Source organism: Gavialis gangeticus, unplaced genomic scaffold (assembly GCF_001723915.1).
Source record: "Gavialis gangeticus isolate Ggan-Ray unplaced genomic scaffold, GavGan_comp1, whole genome shotgun sequence".
Taxonomy (NCBI): Eukaryota; Metazoa; Chordata; order Crocodylia; family Gavialidae; genus Gavialis; species Gavialis gangeticus.
This window is the reverse complement of record NW_017729022.1, coordinates 71,744,188-71,768,269: the sequence shown is the minus strand read 5'-3', so window position 1 is coordinate 71,768,269 and position 24,082 is coordinate 71,744,188. Positions and strand designations below refer to the sequence as shown.

Sequence of the window (24,082 nt, the reverse complement as noted above, 5' to 3'; positions counted from 1 at the left end):
TCAGAACTCTAGTATGAAACTGGAGATAGGCCTGCTAAAAGCATCTGTTGTCAGAGAGGAGAGCAACAAGGGTGATGTTATTGTGGGTGTCTGTTATACATAGGAGAGTGAGGTGGATGAGGCTTTCTTCAAACAGCTAATGGAAGTAACCCTATCTCAGGCCCTTGTTCTCATGGGCACATCAGTCACCCTGACATCTTATGGGACAGCAATACAGCAGTGCACAGGCAATCCAGGAAGTTTTTGGAGAGTGTTGGGAAAAACTTCCTAGTGCAAGTGCTGGAGAGGAAAACTAGGGGCCATGATCTTCTTGACCCGCTGCTCACAAACAGGGAAGAGTTGGTGGAGAATGTAGTAGTTAATGGCAACTTGGGCAACAGCAACCATGAGATGATTCAGTTCAGGATCCTGAGGAAAGGAAGGAAGGAAGGGAGCAAAGTACCTGAACCTGGACTTCAGAAAAGAAGACTTCGACTCACTCAGGGAAATGATGGGCAGGATCCCCTGGGAGGCCAGTCTGAGGGGGAAAGCAGTCCAAGAGAATTGGCTATAATTTAAAGAAACCTAACTGAGGGTGCAAGAATGAGTCATCCCAATGCTCAGTAAAACTATCGAGTCTGGCAGAAGACCAGCTTGACTTATCAGGGAACTCTTAAGTGAACTAAACCACAAAAAGGAAGCTTACAAGAAGTGGAAGCCTGAACAAATGACTAGGGAGTATAAGCATATTGGTTGAGCATACTGGGATGAAATCGGGAAGGCTAGAGCACAACTGGAGTTGCGGCTAGCAAGGGATGTGCAGGGTAAAAAGAAGGGTTTCTACAAGTATGTCAGTAACAAGAGGAGGATCAGGGAAGATGTGGGTCCTTTAATAAATGAGGGATGCAACCTAATGAGAGAGGATGCAGAAAAGGCTGAAGTGCTCAATGCCTTTTTCACTCCAGTGTTCACAGGCAATGTCAGCTCCCAGACTGGGAAGGAGCACAGTTTGGGAAGGAGGTGAGCAGCCAACAGGGGTAAATGAACAGGTTAGAAACTACTTAGAAAAGCTGGATGTATACAAGTCTATGTGGCCAGACAGAATGCGGAAGGTAGCAAGGGAGTTAGCTGATGTGATTGCAGAGCCACTAGCCATCATCTTTGAAAACTCATGGGGATCTGGAGTAATCCTGGATGATTGGAAAAGGGCAAATATAGTGCCCATCTTTAAGAAGTGGAAGAAGGAGAATACAGGGAGCTACAGACTCACATCAGTCCCTGGAAAAATCATGAAGCTGGTCTCAGGGAATACATTTCTAAGCACATGGAGGAGAAGAAGGTCATTAGGAATAGTCAGCATGGATTCACCAAGGGCAAGTCATGCTTGACCAATCTGATTGCCTTCTATGATGAGATGACTGGTTCTGTGGATGTAGGAAGAGCAGTGGATGTGATATACCTTGACTCCCGTAAGGCTTTTCGTATGGTCTCCCACAACATTGCTGAAGTCAAGCTAAGGAAGTACAGCTTGGATGAATAGACTGCAAAGTGGATAGAAAAGGGGCTGGATCATCAGGCTCAGAGGGTAGTAGTCAATAATAGCTCAATGTCTACCTGGCAGCCAGTATCAAATGGAGTGCCCCAGGGATCAGTCCTGGGGCTAGTTTTGTTCAATATTTTCATCAGTGACCTGGAAGATGGCATAGAGTGCACCCTCAGCAAGTTTTCAGATGACACCAAGCTGTGGGGAGTAGTAGATATGCTGGAGGGTAGGGCTAGGATTCAGAGAGACCTCAACAAATTAGAGGATTGAACCAAAAAAAAAAAAAATCTCACGAGGGTCACTAAGGACAAGTGCGAAGTCCTGCACTTAGGATGGCAAAATCCCATGAACTGCTACAGGCTGGGGACCTACTGGCTAAGCAGCAACTCTGCAGAAAAGGATACAGTGGTTACAGTGGATAGTAAGATGAATATGATCCAACAGTGTCTCCTTATAGTGAAGACAGCTAATGGCATACTGGGCTGCATTATTAGAAGCTGTGGCAGAAAGCCACCTTGGTTTCTCCACAAAAATCTCTGCCCTGTGACACAGTGATTTAAATCTCTGTGCTGTGACCATTCAATTAGGGTGGGCCCAGCACACAGGGGACCACACCCTCAGCCTGTCTCTTTAGGGAACTGGAGCTGGCTGCACTCCTGAGGGAGGGGGAAACCTGCTCCCTCTGCCTACATGACTTGCATCACTTACCTGGGTAAGGGGTTTCTACCTGGGGAGCTGGAATCTGCCCGGTAACAGGTGATGCATTTCAGATTGGTTGGCTGACAGCCAACTGGGGCTGACCTCCGCTGGCCCAGGTGAATGAGGTCACAGGGGCTATATAAGTTAGGACGGGGAAGGAGGCGGTCTCTCCTCTCCGGCCATGAGGTGACACAGCAGCCAGGCAGGGGACAGAGAAGCCTTAACATCTGAAACTGGCTCTCTCCCCCCAAACTCACGAGCTAGGAACCGCCTGCCTCCAAAGGGAAACTTCACCTGCCTTTGGAAGATGCTTGTGAGTAAGCTACTCAATCTGATTAGATATTTAGCTGGAAGTATCACAGATGCGTAATCAAAAGGCTACCACAGCCAGACTGTTTGCTCTTTAGGATTTCTAGATATTGCTCTATCCTGTACCCTAGTTTACCCTACCCCCTGTAATCAATAAAGTTCTCCTTTTTGACTGGTGTGGGAGACTTATTGAGGGGTGGGTCTAAATTATGCCTAAGAGACCCCTTAGGTCTGTGGACTAAGGGAGACTATACCTTTTTGCCCCCGGACTTGGGGAAGTACCCCAAGTGCCTGTACTGGGTTGAGTACCCGTGGGACTTTAGGCCTGTGTTACCCCAAGGACACAGGGCCGCGAGACAGTCCATTCTTGGGGTGGTGGCGGCACGTTACCCCCAGACTAGCGAGTGTGCTCCGGGAGAGGGGTCGGCCGGACATAAGGCGCCCCTAGGGAGGCATTCGGACCTTGGAAGGTGGTTGGGCACAGGGAGGTGGGTGTCTCACCGCAGGAGCACCCCCTACTGGCCCGCTTCACGTGGTGGAAACAGCGGAGGGATACGAATACCCAGCTGTGATCCTGAGGTGGGATCTCTGCACCCGCCACAGAAGCGTTACCAGCAGATTGAGGGACGTGATTATTCTCCTCTATTCAGCACTTGGGAGGCCACATCTGGAGTACTGAGTCCAGTTTTGGGGGCCCCACTATGGAAAGGATGTGGGCAAATTGGAGAGAGTCCAGCAGAGGGTAATGAAAATGGTTAGGGGACTGCGGCACATGACTTATAAGGATAGCTGAAGGAACTGGGCTTATTTAGGCTAGAGAAGGGAAGACTGAGAGGGGATTTAATTTCATCCTTCAACTATCTGAAGGGTGGTTCCAAAGAGGATGGAGCTCGACTGTTCTCAGTGGTGGCAGATGACAGAACAAGGGGCAAAGCCTTGCCTGGAATGATACAGCTGGGGATGGTCCTGCTTTGAGCAGGGGGTTGGACTAGATCACCTCCTAAGGTCCCTTCCAACTCTAATGTTCTATGATTCTATAATTCCAATCCTACTTTTCTATGCTTTTATGATTAATTTGGACAGGTTTCTAAGTGCCTAACTCATTTTTGGAAATGGGATTTCAGTATCTATCTCACACAGATACTTTTGAGAATTGTACCTAAAGGCTAATATCTCTGAAGGGACTCAGGAGTTTTAGGGATCCACAATTCGTAGTAACTCAGTGAGAGTTGATGGTCTAACTCCTTTGAACTACTTTGAAAACCCTACTGTAAAATGTCCCAGAATTCAAATATTAATCAAATCCTTGGACTTCTGCCTTGTGGGACTTGAACACGTTAGAGTCTAAACTCTAAATTCCAAAAGGAGACAGTCCCGGCTTACAAATAGTGTGGATTATATTTTGTCCAAGGACGATACTTGGCACACTTCAATAGAACTTTGAATGAAGCACTAGATTACCTAGCAGCATACAACAGCCATTGAGTGAAATGCCAGTCTGAAATATATAGCATTTACTAGGGCTCAACCCCATAGACACTAGTTATTGGACATAGTGAGGGAATCATTCATGGTAGTCAATCTTTGATTTCATAGTAACTGATAGCAGAATCAGGCCCATAGGCTGTATATATGATGTCTTCACAGAGTTATCAAGCCTAACAGTTTGGGGTTTGTGTCATTTAAGTGTCAACTACAAATCACATATGAGAAGAGTTATGTGCCATTCATTTAAACAGGCCTGGGACAGTGGTATGACTTTCTATACAGTATTAGCAAACATGAGAAAGTAAAATAATAACTAATATATATACTGCACACTGTTCTCTCTCATATCAAAGTCAGGATTTTGTTCTTGTTTTTCCACAGAAACATATTAGAACTAGTTATTAATGTGGCTAAGACCGAATGGCATAAATTGCTTAGAAGACACAAGCTTGACTGTGTTACTCATGGATTAGGAATCTACCTACAGCTGCATTTTCACCACTAAGTCAGTAAGTTCTAGAATTATCCACAGACATGTTGGCACTGGCTCAGACTGGCTAACAAAATTTTAAGAAATATTTTCAAGAGCAAAGCAGAGATTTTTCAAGTCCTCTTTCATTTGTTTGAGTGTGGTCTTGACTTTCTGGAGTGTATTCAGAACCTCTATGCTGCAGGTGAATGGATCATAGCGAAGAGTAAAAGGCTTCTGGATTTTCAAAGCATAGCTTCTGTGGGGGAAAATGATATATCCATAAGTCCAAACATTATTTACCTATATTCATAATCTATGCCGCCTAATTTGTCACTTTTTTACTACACGTGCATTTAAGCACAGTAATTTACTCCACTGTTGGATAATACCTGTGTCTGACGGCACTATCCGACAGTACTTTAAATTAGTTTACACACATGTAGACAGTGATGCTTTACTGTGCAGTAAATTAGTGTACTGCGCAGTAAAGCACACATGTAGATGTGCCCAGTTAGGCCAGTACTGAACTGAAGTAATTCAGGAGGGGAGCACACCCTTTCAGTTATTTTTCTATTTAAAATAAGAAGTAGCCATGATAACCATCCTTATAGAGAAGGAAAAAATGGTATGTATGTATTACAGGTCCCAGAATATTTTCCTCTGTCCTTTGAATGAACAAAACAGTGATACCAGTCATTTATGGCAATGTTTCCATTTGGAATTTATGGCTGCTTATAGAAAAAACCCCAAAAACAAAACACGCTTTACCAGAAGAAGCAGCAGCATGTTTATTCAACCTGGCTCTGCAGCATCTGCATAGATTATGTGCTTCAGTGGGACTTTTTAGCACTTATCTAATAGCTGACTGAATCAGCTATTAGATAAAACCACCAAAAAAGCCCCACTAAAGCTCCCAATCTACACAGACGTTGGGCAAGCTGGATCCAGCTAAAGCAACCCTTCTTTGGGACGTGCTGAGCTCAGTGCAGAAGTGCACTGAGTTTAAAGTGCCACTTTTTTAATGTATGTAAGCAGCCTCTATGATTATAGTAGGTGCTAATAGTGACCTCTGACCTTAGGTTGCTGAGCAAAGGATTCTTGTGACTTTTCCAGAAGCTACAACACAGCTATAGTAGGTCTTGGAAATATGGCATAGAAAAAGTCCTGAAGCCAAAGAAATGTGTTTTCCTTTTTCTTGTGAATTTCTGTTCAGGTTTGACTAAAAGATATGCTCTTGAAAATCATTATTTCTCTTCTGCCATGTGACTTTTTAGCAGAATGTTTACAGAAAACTAAATTAATAACTGAACATGAACACTGTAACCTAAGGCTATGCCTAGCCTGGCATCACTCCCAAAACAGCAAACCATGCCATGGGAACCTTGGAACAACAGCCTCATCTGGAGGGTTAAGAAGGCGATTTAGACTGGTGTCCCATCTTATGACCAATGCCTTCCCTGACCCAGTACATAACCCCTGCCATGTATTTCCCCTGTCCTGTGGGAACAAAGCCTTCTGGTGTCCACTAACAGAACTGGTTCTGTAGTTAAAGCTGTGCTGAATGAAGAGCCAAGGCTTCAGCATTCTCAAAACCATTGCTGGCATAGATACCAGATGTGGCAGGAATACAGTATCGTGTTTTCTGCACTGAAGATTAGGATTTGGCCTGATGTATCCACCTGATTCAGGGGTCATCAAACTCTGAGCCACAGAGCTTTTGGATCCCACCCACAGAACCACAGATTTGGCAGCACTGTCTGCCCTGCACCACAGTTGGGCACTCAGGACCTTGGCGGATGGGGAATGTTCTCTCTGGTGTGCCACAGTTGGACAGCAGGGACAAGTGGCAGAGGTGGCTGGGTCATAGTGCCCAGTTGCCTCAAACCTGAGCTGGGTTGCCAACCCCTGGGGTAAATGAAGAAACTGCAGCAACACCATACTCACTGGAGTTTGGCTTTGGCATCTTCAAAATTTTCTGCTATGAAGTAGACAGGCTGGAAGGTCTGATCCTGATATGGGTGAACTGCAGTCACTTCTGGATCAAATGGCTTGTACTCAGGCTTGTTTGATAAAGCATACTGTAGAAAAATCAACAGCAGCAAAAATAAAAAGTAGAATTAAATGAATAAAAATATACTGATTAAGAATCTAGAATCTATTGGGGATGGCTCGATGAATTACTGGAAACTACAATTATAGTTTAAAGTTTATTTTAATAAACTGTGCTTCGTACATTAAAGCGGTGTCACATGGGTGCACTATAGCCCTTCTGTAGAAACAAATTCAGAGTCTGAAACCGTTTAAAATTGTATTTATGGACGTTAATGATGAAGTTAAATGGAGTTCATGGATATATGTGCTGGATAGTGCACTGACGAGAAAAGAAAACTGTTGCAAGTTACCCCTTCTCTGAAGTTTACATCGCATGTACCAAAGCACAGATTTTTGGCTGCACTGAGGGAGAGTCAACACATTCCCTGCCTATCTGCCCAGCCCTGCAGTAATATACAGCAGCCTAAAGGTTGCTCTAACACATATACCAGCTGACAATAGTTCCCAAGAGGATATCTAGTGCCTCCTTATTGTCCAATCCTTTTGCACCACTTCATCAGTTCAAGTAGAGCAACATGGATCAAAGAATCTGGCTCTAAAGTGCCAAATCTACTGAAGAAGGGGAAGTGAACAAGAGCAAGGTAACAGCCAGAATTGCAGAGAATGCCACATCATTTTTAGCAAAACCAAGTCTCTCCCTTTCATAAACATGAAATGCAGAGTAATAATTAGCAGGGACCAGCGGCAAAGCAATGCGGCTGGGTCCCTGGGGCACAGGGGCAGTGGGGACTTGCCTGTGGTGCAGCAGCAACAGGCTGATCATGATCATGGCTCTGCTGGTGGCAGCTGTTCTCCCTCCCCCTTCCTACCATAACAGAGTGATCATGATCAGGGCAATTGCCCCACCCTAGTTACACCACCGGCAAGGACTCTGGGGCAAATAATAGCAATTAAGCACAAGCCACAAACTCGCTTACTAAACAAAAATAAAGACTGAACACTGAGGGCCAAATTCAGTCATAAGGTATGTGTACACAATTCCCATGGAAGTCAGTGTAAGATTTGCCTGTGTAACTGAAGGTAGAACTTGGCCTCAGTGAATATAGAAACCCAGAAATATATCATTTGGTGGAAGAACTTCAACAGAGCCTAATGAATTTCTCATGTCACTAGAAGAACACTTGGCTCTGGGATATCACTAGAGTAAAATGCAAGAAACTCCTGAGCATCACTGAAATCACAGCAAATCTTGACTCTTCTCCAGTCAGCAGAATATTATCAGGAAACAGATAAATAATCCACAGTTTTGAGCATCTGAAGCTGGCAATACCACAAATGATCAGAGACTCTCTTGAGTCTTAAATTTAAATGGGCGGCTCTAATTTTTATCTGAGGCTAATTGGCACAAAACGAACTTTTCCAACCAGGACATCTTACAACACCTTCAGCTCTCCTGTGAAATATGAATTTTTATTTCCACCTAGGATAAATTTTACAATCTTTGCATTTTCTACGCCTGAAGAAGGGCAAGTGTGCCCAAAAGCTTGCAAATAAAGACTTTTTTTTGCAAATACAGTAAAATCCCTGTTATCCAGCATGAGTGGGGAATGCAGGTGCCAGTTATGTAAAAATTCTGGTTATCTGAGGCAGATAATGTAGAGCGGGGGGTGGGGGTGGCGGCCACATGCAGAGCGGCAACAACACAGGGTGGTGGGTGGTAGCTGCCGCCACGTATGAACTTTCCCGCCCTGGGTCTGTCCAGCCAGCCAGAAATTCCAGTTAATAAAGTACTTTAGCTTGTAGAATGCTGGATAACAGGGATTTTACTGTATCTTGTTGGGTTAATAAAAGATATCACCTTGACCATGAGCCCCTCTGTTCGGCACTCTCTCTGATATTTGAGCTATGAATTCAGTTTTGAGTCACTTGCCTCCTACCAAATAAGGATCAAAAATTTCTTTCTAAATACCAAGGTATGCTTGCTAGGGCTGCACAAAGCTTCGGTCCCTGATTAGATTCGGCAGAGATTGAGCCTGATTCAGTGGCCAAATCTCCAAATCTGAATCAAATCAGAGGACCCCTTAATCTCTCCGAATCAGACCCCTCCAAAATTGATTGAGAGAGATTCGGAAAGATTCAGAGATTTGGACATAGAGACAGCTTTAAATATTTTTTTCTACATACCTCTAGGTAGCAGGAGCTCATGAATGCTGTGATGCTGGGGTGCATGGAGTGTCCCACAGAAGTGCAGGGGGCTCCCCAGTGCACTTGGCAACAGACCCAGAAGTGGACCAGAAACATGTCTTCTGGGTCCTCCCTGCATCTCCCTGCATCTCCTTGGCTTGGGGACTGGTGCCTATTGGGTCTGAGGGGGCACCTGGGGTCCCCCTGCAGCCGATTGCTGAGCTAGGGAGGTGCCGGGGGGGGCAGCACGCTCCCTGGCAGACCTGGAAGTGGACTGGAAGTACTTCTGGTCCAATTCTGGGTTTGCTGCTGAGCATGTGGAGGGCCCCCTGCACTCCTGTAGGACTCCCCATGTGCCCCAGCATTGCAGCAATCATGAGCTGCACCTGCTACCTCAAGGTACGTAGGAAAAAAAAACTTTTAAATCTCTGTTTATGTCTGAATTGCTGATTCTCTGAATCAGTATTGAATCTTCAGATTTGGATTCAGCCGAATCGAATTGGGGACAGTGATCCCAATCAACGAATTGAATCACTGTTTCCAATTCGGGTCAAATCTGAATCAAATAGGGCCCTCTTTGCACACCCCTAATGCTTGCCCTGGTTATGCAACTGGCACCCAAAGTGCTGCAAATCTCTCAAGAGAGTCTCTGATCTTTTGCGGCATTCCCAGCTTCAAGTGCTCAAAAGCCGTGGGTTAGCCTCCCCCCTTCACCCCTCGATAATAATATATTTTTTAAAAACCACATATTTGTTTTATCATCTTTGAACTTTTAGGGCCTAGTCAGATTATATTTTCACACTTTTCTCTGCAGTCAGTCACAAGAGTTGCAAACAGCCTGCCTCCTCTGCAGGACAACGATGTGACTGTAGCATGTTGACATGCCTGAGCTGGTTTTAAATTACCTGGCTCAAGTACCTACGCAGCACTGCAGCAGCTGCCTCAGCATTGGTCACTGGTTATGTACTCCAGGCAGTGAGGAGTGCTTTTGCAGGCTGTGTGGAAACCCGGGTTGCCATAACTTGATTGCTACTGAGGCCTAAGCTAGTTACCTTAATGCTATCTTGGATATGTCAATACAGACAGCAATCATTCTGTTCGATTGCAACATAAATATACATTTTTAAATGAAAGTAGAGATTCTCCTAAATCTATGAGCTGGGGCTTTAAGACAAACACCACATATTTTGACAGTCCCACACAATGATAAAATTGCAAGAGCCAATGACACTGAATGAGATATTCAGTTCAAGTTGCTGACTTGAGAAATACAAAAGTTTCATTAAGCTTCCCTTTAGAACCTTATCTGAATTCTGAATAATTTGAATCTCACCCTAACTTGCAGGCCAGGTTGCTATGGAAGTACTGCAGACCTTGCCTAATATTTTGACCAAAGAAATTACAAAATTTGAGTAGACTTTGCTCTTCCCAATTCTATCATTTGCACTGCACAATATAAAGATACACATCTGAGAATACTTATGAAGTCTAAAATGTGCGTGTTAGTAATACTGAAGCATACGGCTGTGGGAATTATAAGCTTTGTGAAACAATATGGAAGAGCTTGAGGAGCTTGCAAGCCATACGACCATACTCTGCCATCAGTATTTAGGCGTAACTTATCCCTGATTTCAGTGGGAAGTTCTGCTGAAAAACTGATGGCCTGGAAGAGTGCAGAGAAATGAAGGGCTTGCTGTGCTGCAGAGGAAGGATATGTATCACTGAATACTGCCAAAAGTACAGTACAAGGTGTTACATGTTGTAGGACAGAGTCCAGCCTAAGTGTTAACATGAGGAGCATTTTATGTAATGCAAAACAGCTGACAGATACAGTATAATGGAAAGCTAAAAGTTGTTTTGGGATTATTCATACAGTTCAAGGAAGCAAAGTTGGCCAGTAGTCACTCACCTCACCTGCTAAGCTTCAAGTCAAACATGGTTCTCTGCTCTTTTTGAACATCTGCATGCTACCACTAGGTGAGTGAGTCCAGTGATAAAGACTCAAGTACCAGCAAGAGGCAGATGACATACAGCTCTCCTTATCCTTCATCACCTATGACCCAATCACTCCCACCACAATGACCCAGAACTTGGAAGGAATCAGATCTTGAGTGAAAAGCAGTTGGATGAAGCTGTACTTGAGCAAGACAGAGATGAGGTAGGTGGAAAACATTCTGGAAGTGTCCACAGCTGTACTGTAGGTGTCTCTAGTTGAAAGACTATGCCTGCAATTAGTCATATCAGTTGATAATTTAGGAGTGTTCTTGTATTTCTTGTTGACAGGGATTCATATGGTGGTATTATAGGTTATCGTCTCCATTTTAGGAATCCCCATCTCATCTGGCCAGCCAGTGACTTGACCTCAGTTAGTCATACCTCATCATTACCTCTGAACTGGATTATAGCAATATATAATACTTGGGGGTGACTCCACTAGACTTACAAAACTGCAAGCATGTAACACTCCAGTATGTCTCCTCAGCAATACGAGTTACCATGAGCACATCAGTCCTGCCCTTCTGTGGTAACATGCTGAGATCTCAGTTTTCATATTTAAAGCTTTCCACAGCCTGTGCCCAGGGGAGCTGTAACCCTGGAATGAATGGTGGACAAATCTGTACATCGGAAAGATTCAAATTTTTCATAATCAAAAGAAATTCATCTGTGGGGGAGACAGAACTTTCTTGGGAGTCACTCAGACTGTGGCCTGTTTTTCCAATAGCAAAGGACCTTCCTAAACCTCATCTGAGCTACACCTGTTCCTCTGTGCAGCCAGATCAGGGCCAGCCCCCACCCCTTTTCCCCTTACCCCCCACCCCAGACAGATCTAGCCTTAAGATGGACCAAAAAACACCCATCCAGCTCACAGGGTGAAAAGCTTGGGTTCACTGACCTAAATACTGCTGATAATAAGTGATCTATAAAAATATGTGTAAAAAAAAATAAAATGGTTCAATTGAAGTAAGTCATCGGGTTTTTTTTTGGCTGTTAAAAATCCCTCACGTTAACCAGTTGAATATGCATAAGACTAGTTGTCATTTACCCTTTAGGGTAACCAAATGCGAGTCAAACCAGCACATTAACCAGACCTCATAATTTTAATATGAAATAATTCTACCAGAAATAATGATTGGGAACAGACACAAAGGCAAAGCATCACTATTCAGCAACTGTCTGATAGTGATCCAGGCTCCAGTGACACCTCAGTGGTCTTGAGTTTGTGGAAACAGATTGATGTTTCTGCAACTATCCTTTAATCCATGGATGCTCAGCTCCTGGCCTGAAGTTCAGATATGATCCCTAACACTAGGTTATCCAGCCTGCAGGGATCACCACAGATCTGAAAATATGGTAAGAAATAATGCTGCCAAATTTCTGGACTTGTGGGGAGCCCCACAAGCCACAGAGCATGGCCCTGCATACTGAATCAGGTGCGCAGGGTGGTGTAGGGCCCCACTCCAGTGCACAGGGCCAGGCAGGGGTAGCTTGGGGCTTCAGGGCCTGATCTCAGCACATAGGGGCAGCAAGGGGCCCAATCTAGCCCATGGGTAAGCCCCATACTACCCTTCTGGCCTGTAAGACCCAAAGACTGAGCAGCACTGCTTTAGTCTGTCACACCTTTACAAGTCCTTTGCTGTCTATCATTTTGGTATTTTTCAATCACGATGATGAACTTACTCTCCCGAAATACCCTCAGGTAGGAATGGAAACCATTTCATTCTGGTGTTCTATTTGGGTACTATTACTATTTAAGAGTTTGGGTGATCCACTTTGCCATATTGGATATGTCTGTAGGCCACTTTCCCAGTTCTCTTGAAAGTGCTGCCAAGGAGTATGCCTTCCCACCCATTCCTGCTTCAGATGTTTGTCTACCACTAAGGGGGCTTTAATCCAGAACTTGAAAGATGGAGAAAACACAGATTCTGGTATGCTCAGATCCAGGTGCTGGAAACTAATGTTTGTCTTTAGCATATACCTTCAACAGATTCAAAATTCAACAACCTGGCAGAGGAGGAGGCGATATCTGATTCCACAGTTTGCATGATGCCTTGCTTTCTACATTCAGTTAAACAGCAGATATAATTCTGGCCTTTACAACAAAGGCCATACATTAACTCCATTTCTCTTGCACACAGACCTAGCCTTGGACTGTAACTGGAATCTCTATTGTGATTTATTTCTTAAAAGAAATTTAAAGCTTTGTCGAAATCCCTAGAGGCCACACTGTAGAAGTACTAGTTAACCTTTGCTGAGTTTTTGAACTTTGGCCTAGGTGCCTCAAAACATAAATATCTGGAAACAAGAGGGCCATTATCCTTTATTATTGTGCTTAACATCCAAATAAATTTGATTTAAAGATAGCAAGTATTCAGATGGGCAAGCAGGCAAAACAAATACTTACTCTTGTTCCAGTCCAAGTTTTGATCATGGACCTGCTTGTTTTTTTAAAAATAAATTATATCCAGTATAATCTTCATAACTGTTGATTATGTAGACACACATGAAAAAGGAACCTTTAAAAATATTAAAATCTCACTGTCTCTCTCCTAGAACAGATATAAGTCGAAACCAAACATATGATATTGAAGCTTAATGTAAGAAGATGCCCACTGGTCTATTGTTTCAAAGACAGAAAGTTCAATGTTATATAGATGATTCATGTACTGCTGTTATAAAGCTTTTAAAACAGTCATTAGTAGTGTAAGGATGGGTGGGCAAGTAGGGCATGCCTAAGCAGAGAGACAGAATTGAGCGGAGGGGACTGCCTCATCCTCCTAGCCCCACCTCTCCTCCATCTGAACCCTGTACCTTCCCTGCTGTGGCTCTGGTGCCAGCAGTGTGGAGGAATAGAGTGGCAAAAGCAGCATATCGTGTAAGAGCAGCTGAAAGTTCACTACTGAGGAAAGGAGATGTCACCTGCTATTTTGCTGGTGATTTTTTAGCTGCTCAACACATGTCAGTGGCAAAAAAAAGGTGACTTTCTCCCCTGCAGCAGCAAACCTCCAGCTGATGCCTATACAACCAAAGTTGCCACTGCCCAAGACATGGTACTGCCCAATTACACCTCTGACACAAGCATCAACAGAGCGAGCACAGTACCTTATTGTAACACAGGTTTACATATTAGTGGGCCCATCTACACATTCTTTAATGCACCATAATTAGGGCACATTAAGTTTAGTATTTCTAATTACAGGTACTAACTTAATGTGCTTTAATTAGCACTACTGTGCAGTAGTGCTGGTGCATGCTTTTTTGTGATGTTAATGCTCAGTAGACTAATTCTACTGTGCGTTAGCACAGTTTTTGCTGGTTGCACTAATGCTCAGGAGAATTAATCTACTGTGCATTTAGCATCTTGTGTAGACACACCCAGTGTTAATCAGCAAGGATCTCCAACCTTAGACAAGGGAAAGCTCCTGAAAGCATGCACCATTCAATGGGCACACCAAACCTGTTATTCAATGTGCACGTGTTTTGAGCAAACCAGTGCCAGAAGTCTCACTGGGAGCTAAAATGCAGATAACATCTGATTCCTATCGAGTTGGCAGCTCTTTAAAAAACCTTGCAAGTGTCTTCATATAGCTGGCAGCTTGCCTTCCCCATACTCTCACCTGGAGTGCTGCAACGCCCCATCAATGAATTTTGGGGAGGTTTGTGCAATGTTTATGAATGAGGTAGCAATACAAACACCTTCTAGCTATAGTCACACAGGCTGCATTCATGGTCTCTCACAGTTCTGTACTAGAATATATCCCCCTACTTGTCTAATGTTAAAATTTTCCATGAAAAGTTTTGGCTTATAGCGATGCTTTAAGAGAATGCAATGTTACCTTTGGCATTTACTAAGGCTCCAACCCAGTAAAACACAAAAGAACATATTTAAGTATCTGAGTAGTTCAACTGACTTCAACGAGACTACTCATGTGCTTAAAACTAAGTAGGCAAATAAGTGTTTCACCAAATCAAGAAGTAAATGGCTGCTTTACTATCAGATAATGGACCTAGGCAAGAGGATACTTTATACCTCCAACAAGGGTTTGGTTTCTCTTCCTCCTACATTAATACACTGCACTATATTTAGATAACTGGTGTGTGTTTTCGTACAAAATGAGAGAGGTTCCAGGCTAGAATCAGTTTTAAAGAATATTTTGGAATTTATAATTCTTAAAAATTCATCTTTGCCACCTTCAGTGATATTACAACTTTCTGACATTCAGTTTATGTGAATCATGTGAAAATTCAGGGTATTATTCATTGACAAAAACGTGCAAAATTTTTATAGGTTTAATACTGCCCTCTAGTGAGTAGCAGGGACAACTACACTAGTTTAAAGCAGGGGAAAGCCAAGTTTCTACAAGTAAAGGTTTAATAAAGGCAGTATAACTGCAAGCAAGTATGGTTAGTCTTCAGAGCTATGTTAACTATTTAATTTGAAGACAGGCACAACTCAGCAATATTTCTATCCATATTGTAGTGTCCATTGCAGGAGAAAAAGGAATATCCACTCTTCCCTTAGGAGTGAAGAGTGAAAAAGGAAAGCTTTTGAACATGACACTCAGGTGGTTTTAGAAATATCCTCATGATATTTGATGTCAGGAATAATTACGATTTTTTTCCACAAAAGTTTAGAAAATGGACTATAGAAATAAATAAAAAAAATATATATTTTACTTACTTTAAGCTCCCCATAAGATGAAAGGAGTCCTGCCCCATAAGCTTTGATGGATCCATTTTGTTTGCAGAGCCCAAACTCAATAGTAAACCAATAGAGCTGATGAGAAAGAACATTTAGTGAAAACCACCATCTCCATAAGCAATCATTTCCCTTTATTGTAACTTTCTTGTTGCCCTGTCGCTCTTTTGTTTTTTTTCCCCTTTATTACACTTTTCTTAATTTCTTGCTATTTTTTTAAACAAGTGCATATATTTTCAGAAGATATCCACATCCTTATTTAAACTACATTATTCAAACGTGAAGTCACTCTGTCCATACTATAGGGAAACTGGACATTATTCTTTTACTGTATGTCTGCTCCCAACTCACCTTGCTTTGTAAGATGTTACAAATTACATCGAGCCATGTTAGCTCTCAGTTGCATCTTAGTCAATAGATCCATAGAGCTGGAGGAGTCCCCATAAAGGTATAATGAAAACCCATGCAGACCACATGCTAGCTCAGGCCATAAATTATAAATATCTCTACTGCACTTCTCTAGATGGCATTATTAGCAGAATGTTTAAATCGTTCCTGCTTTAACAGTGACATTCACTTAAAAATGAAGCCAGATTCATCTTTATCTTGTTGCTGCAGAAAACAAGCAGAGGTATCAGTTGGTTGACCTTGCCAGTTGAAACTGTTGATACATTACAGACAGGTTTGTAACCTTGCCCCACAACCCTTTGCTATCTCTTCCCTCTAAAGGTGCAGGGGGAGAAGGCAGGCATAGAAGGCAGAGTCTGTGCACTCAGCACCTTCTCCCAATAAGCTGGAGGGCAAGGAGGCGACAGGACCTATGCAGGGAAAGAACAAGCCAAACTTTTTTCCAAAGGTTTCCCTATGTGTCACTTCTAGAATGCCAGGTTAGTTTGGTTTTTCTTGACCCTAATATCTGTAGTGTAATCCAATGTAGTGTATGGGGCAATGTGGGCAGGTCAGGCATGCCTGCTGACAGTTTTCAATCTGTCATGGTCACACCCAGTTGTGTAGAAATGGACAGATGAACCTTAAGAACTGGGTGAACTAAAGGGTATTTTAGAGATTGTTTTACTAAAAATCGCATGGCAACATTATTAGGGACTGTACACAGACAGCCTGGAGCTTCCTGTTACTTTAAGATAAGAGCAGCTCAGCCAGGGAGCATAGCAGGCTAAGAAAAACTGCAGGGCATCAGGGCAATAGGCTAATGGGGTAAATGGCAGGCACCTACAGGCATTCAGCTGATGGATGTAGGCAGTGTCCTGGGAACATATAAGCCCAAGGTTGGGGCTGGCAAGGGAGTTTCTCCCTGGCAGCTGCTAGGGAAGGAGCCCCTGTCCAGGAGAGCCACCCAGGGGTGCTGGGCTTACTGCCTGCAGGAACAGTGGGGGCTTGGGGAGCTCACAAGGAGCCTAGGATGCTGTATTAGTGAGTGAAGGCTTACATTCTTAAAGGGACAGGGGGCTCTTACTCCTTTATATTATGTTGTAGCCCAGGAGCTTATGTTTACATTGTGTTTAAACTGGCAGTTAAGTTGGGAGTGTAGGGGAGGTTTATGGAGGTCCCATTAGTGCCCAAGGGGCACGCAACTGCCTTAAGCCCAGCCAGGGGCAGGCTCAAGGCTCTGGTGAGTATTGAGCCTAGAGTAGGCATAGTGTGAGGCAGGGGCCCGGCACACGGGGACCAGGGGATGGTGATGGAAGAAACAAACATGAGCTAGGGCCCCAGAGCCAGGTCCAATGCAGTGGGCCTGGGCTAGAAGGCCTAGCCAGACTGAAGGGGTGGAGGCCAGGGAAACCAAAGCCTCAACAGTGATGACTATAACACCCACAAGGCATGGGGCACGGTGCAGGGGAAGATTTGAAGCCAAGCAATTAGCCCGTAAGGCTTGAGGTACCCTCCAGTGGCACAGCTACTAAGTAAGGTCCAGCAAGGGGCATGAGGACTACTGATGACCACTAGGGTGCTGCGGACCCTAGCATAGGTTCAGTGGAACCGGAGCTATGCTAAGGTCTGTGGGCAGCCTCCCTATCTATGACTATTTCTATCAAGGCATAGCAGGCAAGATGGGATGGTGCTTTAGGGGCAGAGCAGGCACTGTCACAGAGCCACCAGGGGACAACAGCCGCCCCTGAGACCGTAACCTTATTACAGGGACAAATCATATTTCATCTTTACGTATCTACATGTACTAATGCATCCAAATGTAGCTGCATAAGTGCCTTGGAAGGGAAGACACTCTGGCTGCTTTCCCTACTGCTAGTGGGGCAGACGCTGTCCTACTGCTATCTCTTCATGTTATTCTGCAAGAGGCAAAAAAGACCTTGAGGTAGGGGCTAGAATATAGGGCATCCTTCCTTCCAGGACAGTGTCTATCTCACTGAGCCCTGCTCCCTTTCACGTGTTTTAGGATGAACTTTTTCTACTAGGAGGGTAGTAAAGCACTGGAATGTGTTTCCCCAGAGATGTTGAGGAATCTCCAGCCTTGGAGGTTTTTAAGACCCAACTAGAAAAAGCCTTGCCTGGGATAATCTAGTGGGCCCGGTCCTGCTTTGAGCAGGGGGTTGGACTAGACTACCTCCTGCTGTCCCTTTCAACCCTAATTTTTTATGATACTATACTTGCCTCCTACAGCCATGTATCTTCCCAACTTCAAGAGAACAGCTGGATGGTACTGGGCATTGGCCTTACCTGGTAGTAAGAACACTTTGCTGGGAAGTGCAAGTTCAAAAGCTCCGTGGGTAAGGGTGAGCCTTAGGACCTCACTTTCCTTCTGCCTGGGCTACAGAGCTAAAAGGTGGGTGAACATACCTCCTATGGTAGCTAATCATGCTCTTTTTCTCCAGTCACATTAATGGAAGCTTGCAGTTATATACCTAATCAGGAAATCCTTCTCCACATAGTATCCATGGCCAGAAGGAACAGCCATAGCTTCACAGGTAGAAATGGACTCTAACATCTGTGTAAGTAACAATTGGGCTAAAAAGTGGCTTTCTACTTTCCTAAATGAGTGGTCTAACCACACAGATACAGGCGCTAAAACATATAGGGGTCTGTCTCTGGTGTTGTGTTCAGATATGTATGCAGTTGTCTACAGGTGCTGGATTATGTGTCAAATGGAATCTTCAACTGTGCATAAATACCACAACCTACTGGTTAAACAGTTTAAAGGGGGAAAAATGCCACTCTTGGGTTGCAGATGGCTGTATTGTATTGTACTTTCTACTACATGGGCCCCAGACTACTTAACACAATTGTGGTTAGATAAGATGGGGTAGTCTGTAGGCCAGCTGCGTCTCTTTATTGTAGATTAAATTTGGTAGTCAATTCCCTAATGACTGGTGCATTCAGTCCTCAGGGGATGGATCCTCAGCTGATGCAAAGCAATTCAGACTTCAGGGGAGCTATGCTGAATTACTCCAGCTCAGGATTTGGCCCTGCGATGTCCTAGATAACTTGCGTAGTCTTAGTACCAGCCCGCTGTTAAGACCTAGTTTTTACACAGCACTCTTAATCAATAGGCCTCACCATGCTTGACAGAAGAGGTATCTAGGGGTGTGTGAAGCGGACCCTATTGGATTCAGATTCAGATTCAGCCCAAATTAGGGACAGTGACTTGATCTGTTGTTTCAGATCACTGTCCCCAATTTGATTCAGCCAAATCTGAATCTGAAGACTTGAAACTGATTTGGAGAATCAGCGATTCAGAAACAGACACAGCTTTAAATATTTTTTCTACATACCTTGAGGTACCAGTGCAGCTTGTGAACACTGCAATGCTGGGGCGCATGGAGCATCCCACAGGAGTGTGGGGAGCCCTCCATGTGATCAGCAGTGAACCCAGATGTGGACTGAAAGTACTTCCAGTCCACTTCCAGGTCCACTGAGGAGTGCACAGGGTCCCGTTCCCCCCCACCCCCCGCATCCCCCTGGCTTGGCAATCAGCTACGGGGGACTCCAGGTGCCCCCCCCCTCGACCCAGGAGGCACCAGTCACCAAGCCAGGGGGGCAGGGGGGGCCCTCCAGTGCACTCACCAGTGGACCAGGTGTGCTTCTGGTCCACTTCTGGGTCTGCTGCTGAGCGCACTGGGGAACCACCCCCCACCCTCGCGCTTCTGTGGGACACTTCATGTGCCCCAGCATCCATGAGCTGCCTGTATCTTGAAGTATGTAGAAAAAACATTTAAAGCTGTGTCTATGTCCAAATTACCTAATCTTTCCAATTTGATTCAGAGAGATTAAAGGGTCCTCTGATTCTATTCAGATTTAGCGATTCAGCCACCGAATCGGGTCAAATCTCCACCAAATCAAACCAGGGACCAAAGCTTCACACAGCCCTAATCACTACTATCCTTACTTTTACAGATAAAGTAAAACAGAGGCACAAGGATGCTTCAGGTCACCTTACAAGCAAGTGGTAGTACTAAAACTAGAACCCAAATCTCTGAAATCCTAGACCAGGCCTGATATACTAGGCCACACTTTCTAAATAGCAGCAGATGCCCTGCAACTGCTTTTAATAGTGTTCATGTTTTGTGACTCCCATGAATGCATGGATAATCTAGCACCTTAATTTTGCTTATACAAAATTCAATTCTTTCTTCTAGTAGTGGTTTCTCTTAATATTAGGATGCAAGTATCTAGCCTGATTGCTGGAGTTATGTGACTATGACATCAGTTGGTAACTTCCCTGTAGCTCAAACTGCATGAAGACCCTGGGACAGGAATACATTCCTCCTGTTCAGGGAAATATTTAAGCACTTGCTTGAAGTTCAGTATGTGTTTTTCTTCTGTCCTAGAAAGATATGGATTTCAGCACATGCACTACTGCAATCTGAATTAGACAAAGTTAAGAGAAAATATTTTGGCTGCTTCCATTTTGGGTGCCCACCTAAAGAAGTGTGAAAGGGAGGGCAGATCTTCAAAGGGCAGGTACTCAGAACTTTTTGGAAATCAGGCCGCTGGCATTTTAGCACGGATATTAAAATGTAGCTTATACTTACTGTTGACAGTTTTTCAATATCAGCATCCAATGACCCAAGAGAAGCCAGTCCAATATCCTAAAGCAAGAAAGTAATATCACAGGTGTGTTATTGGTTAGCCAGAAAGAATGTAGGGTGGAAGGGAGAAGACTTGCCACATTTCCAATGTGAATTAGCCCTTCTTGTTTTTGCAATAAACATGTCCTTCCATGGCTTCCAGAAGGCCTACCATTTGTGGATCCCCAACAGTGCTTAATCCAACATCATTCTTGGCATAATTTTGACCAGTTCTTGGCCTGTTGTTGACCCTTGCACATGCCCTCTCACTAAAGAATGAGAAACCTTGTGACTAGGACAGAATGTATCCAGCTGGACTAGAGCATGTCCAGGATGCTCCCACTAAATGATTAGGCAGCGCACGAATCATCTATTTCCCATCTGCCAGCCCTTTTCTAGATCCCAAGCCAATTCCACCCCCCACCTACTCACCCCTACCTTTCCAATCACTTCTCCTTTGTCTGCCCCCTCTGCCTTCCCCAAAACTTGCCTGTCTTCTGCTTCTGTTCCTGCCTCATACTATTCTTCCATTTCCCGCAGTGAGCTGGCTCCCATCTTCCTGTTCCTGATACTTCACTCTCAGATTCTCCAACTCCATCCCTAACTGTACAGAAAAGAATCCAGTAGCTTGTTACAGGTGGAAATGAATGCACTGGCTAAGACAACTGCCATCCTCTCAGCAGCAGAAACTTGGCTATAAGCATGAAACAACCTGATTCGAGTTTCAAGAGGCTAGCTTATTCTGCCTTGTATTAATTAGGTAACTCTGAAAACTAAATTGCCTTGTATTAATTAAAGAGACAGAGGAGCAGAGTTGGACCAAGAAACCTGTGTTAGTCATGGAGTAAAAACCTTCTAGTCAGACATGCCCTACAGGCAGAACTCCTAGGGATAATGAAGTTCCCTTGATGACTCATTTACCTTGGTAAGCTGGGCGAAGGCATCTCTGGAATTGCTTATTATACAAGTTACATTGTAGTGCTGCCATATAAATGGGAATTATAGGTCTGCCTCCCACTAATTTGACTGGGGGCTGGACTTAGACCCACTGGTACTTCAAAAGATTACTGCCATTTCTCAGCACCAGAGGTTCACCAGGAAAACTCTGCTTCCTCCCTTGTATATTCCCTATTAAGCTAATTGCATCTTTTTAAGGATGGGTATTCCCTAAAGCTGCTTCTTGGTGCAAGCCCTGGATACTGTGTCATAGTAACAAACAAACAAAAGTGGGGTGACTTTACCATTAATTTTCTCATGATGGATAAAATATAAAAGAGTTTCCATGAAACGAATTCAACCATAAAAGCACTTGATGTCATCCAGTTAAATCACCATGAGCCTTTGTGATCCTATGTTCTGAGCAGGGAAAACAACAACAGCTGGTGACTCTGAAATGACTATATAGTCGTTTTCCTACATTTTTAAAATATTCTTTTATTTGTAGTATGTCTAGTACTATAGAGAGAGTTTCTCCATAATTAATCACAGTCCAAGTCTGGTAGATACAGGAATAGGCTCAGCCTAGATTATAATGGCAGCTGTTAGTGAAGCCTTAGCGGTATTGGTTTTCGTGACATATGAAGGGCCCCAGAAGTGTCTATTCAGTACATGTCTCAGGTGCACAGTTCTTTGGGGCACTCATTGCTACTAGAATTTCTGCACTCTTCAGTCCAAAGCCGTTAGCAGAAAGCATTTCTTACCTGAGAGAACTGGGCAAATTCTTTGTCAGCTAACATGGGAACATGACCCAACAACTCATGGCAGCAGTCACTGGAAGAAAAGTCATTTTTATCATTTAAAAAAAGAATAGTTTTATCCTACAGAGCAATTCCAAGCATGACTTATCTGCTCTTTCACTGCTAATCTCTCCCCACTCCATCTGCACATAAAATTTACACACTGTCTTAAAAAATGAAAAAATCTGTGGGGAAGATTTTCAGCTGGCGTAAATCTAGTAAACTGTGCTGGAGACTGTGCTGGAGACATGCATAATGGCTCGCTGTACTAATTGTTGTTCTGGGCCTACAACTGCTCTCATTTCCTGCTACCCCAGTTCCTGCTGCGTGTGCTCTTCTGAGATTCCCACCAGCCCATCTCTTCTCTGTCTTCTCGCTCTTCATCTTTTGTATCAGTGCCTTCCCCCTCTATGACTCCTCCCATGCAGTTTGGAGCTCCTTCTATCTTACAGGGTGCTACCACACTTCCCTCTCTACATTTATCTCTCTCCTCAAAATATGCTTCACCTGTGCAGCCTCTCAGCAGTCACCATGCCAAGTTCTGAGCACATATAATAAAAGTAAAATATGAGTGGCCCCAAATCCCACTGACTTTAGTTAGAACTACATTAGAAGTCTTATCATTGAACCTGTGATGTTCAAGTTCAACAAAACGATCTCTAAACAGAAACTCCAAAACAAAATGTCCACCCCAGCATAGCCAATAAATTTGGCAGCTATATGGGATAAGAGACCAAGTTTCAAACCCATATTTTGCATCAGACAGAGCCAGGTCATTTCATGGAGCTCCCACATCCCAGATGACTGTCCTAATGAATGGGCTAATGTAGGATAAGGGTGGAGTCACTTTTTCAAGCACTTTTGAAAGGTCCCCATTTTGCCCTGATGCAGAACAAAACCAACTACCAAAGCCTTGTAATTTTCCATTGTAACCCAGGCAGTTCCCCAAGAGGTACCCCCTCTCCAATTGAAGGGATCAAAGCAGGTGCATAAGTGCTGTGGGAGGTGTAGGGACTCTCCTCCCCCTATAGAGCAGAGCCAGATCAACAATGGGGACTTAACCATGTACCTTTTAATGAGAGAACAATACTGGGAATATAACCAATATAAACCAGGGGGTATAGGGGACACTACAGTGCCCCAAGGGGGAAGGATTTAACAAAGGTTAGACACTTAACAATCATAGACATAGTCATCCAGTTGACAAGAGACAGGGTTAACCAAAATGTAAAACACAAACAGCAGAACAAACAATACTGGTTGGTGAAATATAAAAGGCACAAAATACAAAATGTCAAATGACAAGGAATATAGGGCCTAGGTACTTGAAGGGAGAGAAAGGGGGAAAAACACAATGGCCCCTTTCCACTGCAAGAAGAATTTCTCCCTGTTAGCTCACTCACCCCAAGTCACCGCAGCTGGGACTTGAACTCAGATCTCCCACGTGGTAGGTAAAAACACTCTACCACACAGCCACCAATGCTGTAGCCATGCCTACTTGCAAGGGGTCTTGATCTTCCTACAGCCCTGGCCTCACATTGAGCTGCCCAGCCTCTGATTGGAGGAGCTGGAAGCAGAACTGGGAACCCCTCAGGTCGCTGCTCAGATCCTTGCTGGAGCTGGGGAGCCTCTCCTGCTGGCCACAGCCTCTCCCAGGGGATCCTGGAGCCCAGCGGGGAGCCTCTCCTGCCGGCCGCATGCCACGCTGCTGAGGGTCCAACTGGTGCCTGCAGGTCCTACTCCTTCAGGCTTTTCTGGGGCAACTGCTCCCACCTGGCTGGCTCTTGCCAGCTCTTTGAGTCTCCTTCCTTATGGTTCCTCACTGTCTTCCCTGAGTCAGCAGCACTGCCCCTTTTATCCCCCTCCAGGTGACCCAAGGGG

General features: G+C 44.2%; 1 protein-coding gene across 1 annotated transcript in view; it reads right to left on the bottom strand.

The window, feature by feature from the left end:
• Window positions 1–4,399: 4,399 nt before the first annotated feature.
• Window positions 4,400–24,082, bottom strand: part of LOC109296410 (tyrosine 3-monooxygenase-like) — a 64,335-nt gene continuing 44,652 nt past the window's right edge. Inside the window, exons 7-11 of the mRNA XM_019515824.1 lie at window positions 22,166–22,235; window positions 20,430–20,486; window positions 15,406–15,501; window positions 6,435–6,568; window positions 4,400–4,746 (exon numbers count right to left, since the gene is read on the bottom strand). Of these exons, the coding sequence (XP_019371369.1) occupies window positions 4,587–4,746; window positions 6,435–6,568; window positions 15,406–15,501; window positions 20,430–20,486; window positions 22,166–22,235 (517 nt within the window). The 3' untranslated portion in view covers window positions 4,400–4,586. The remainder of the gene's footprint in view (window positions 4,747–6,434; window positions 6,569–15,405; window positions 15,502–20,429; window positions 20,487–22,165; window positions 22,236–24,082) is intronic.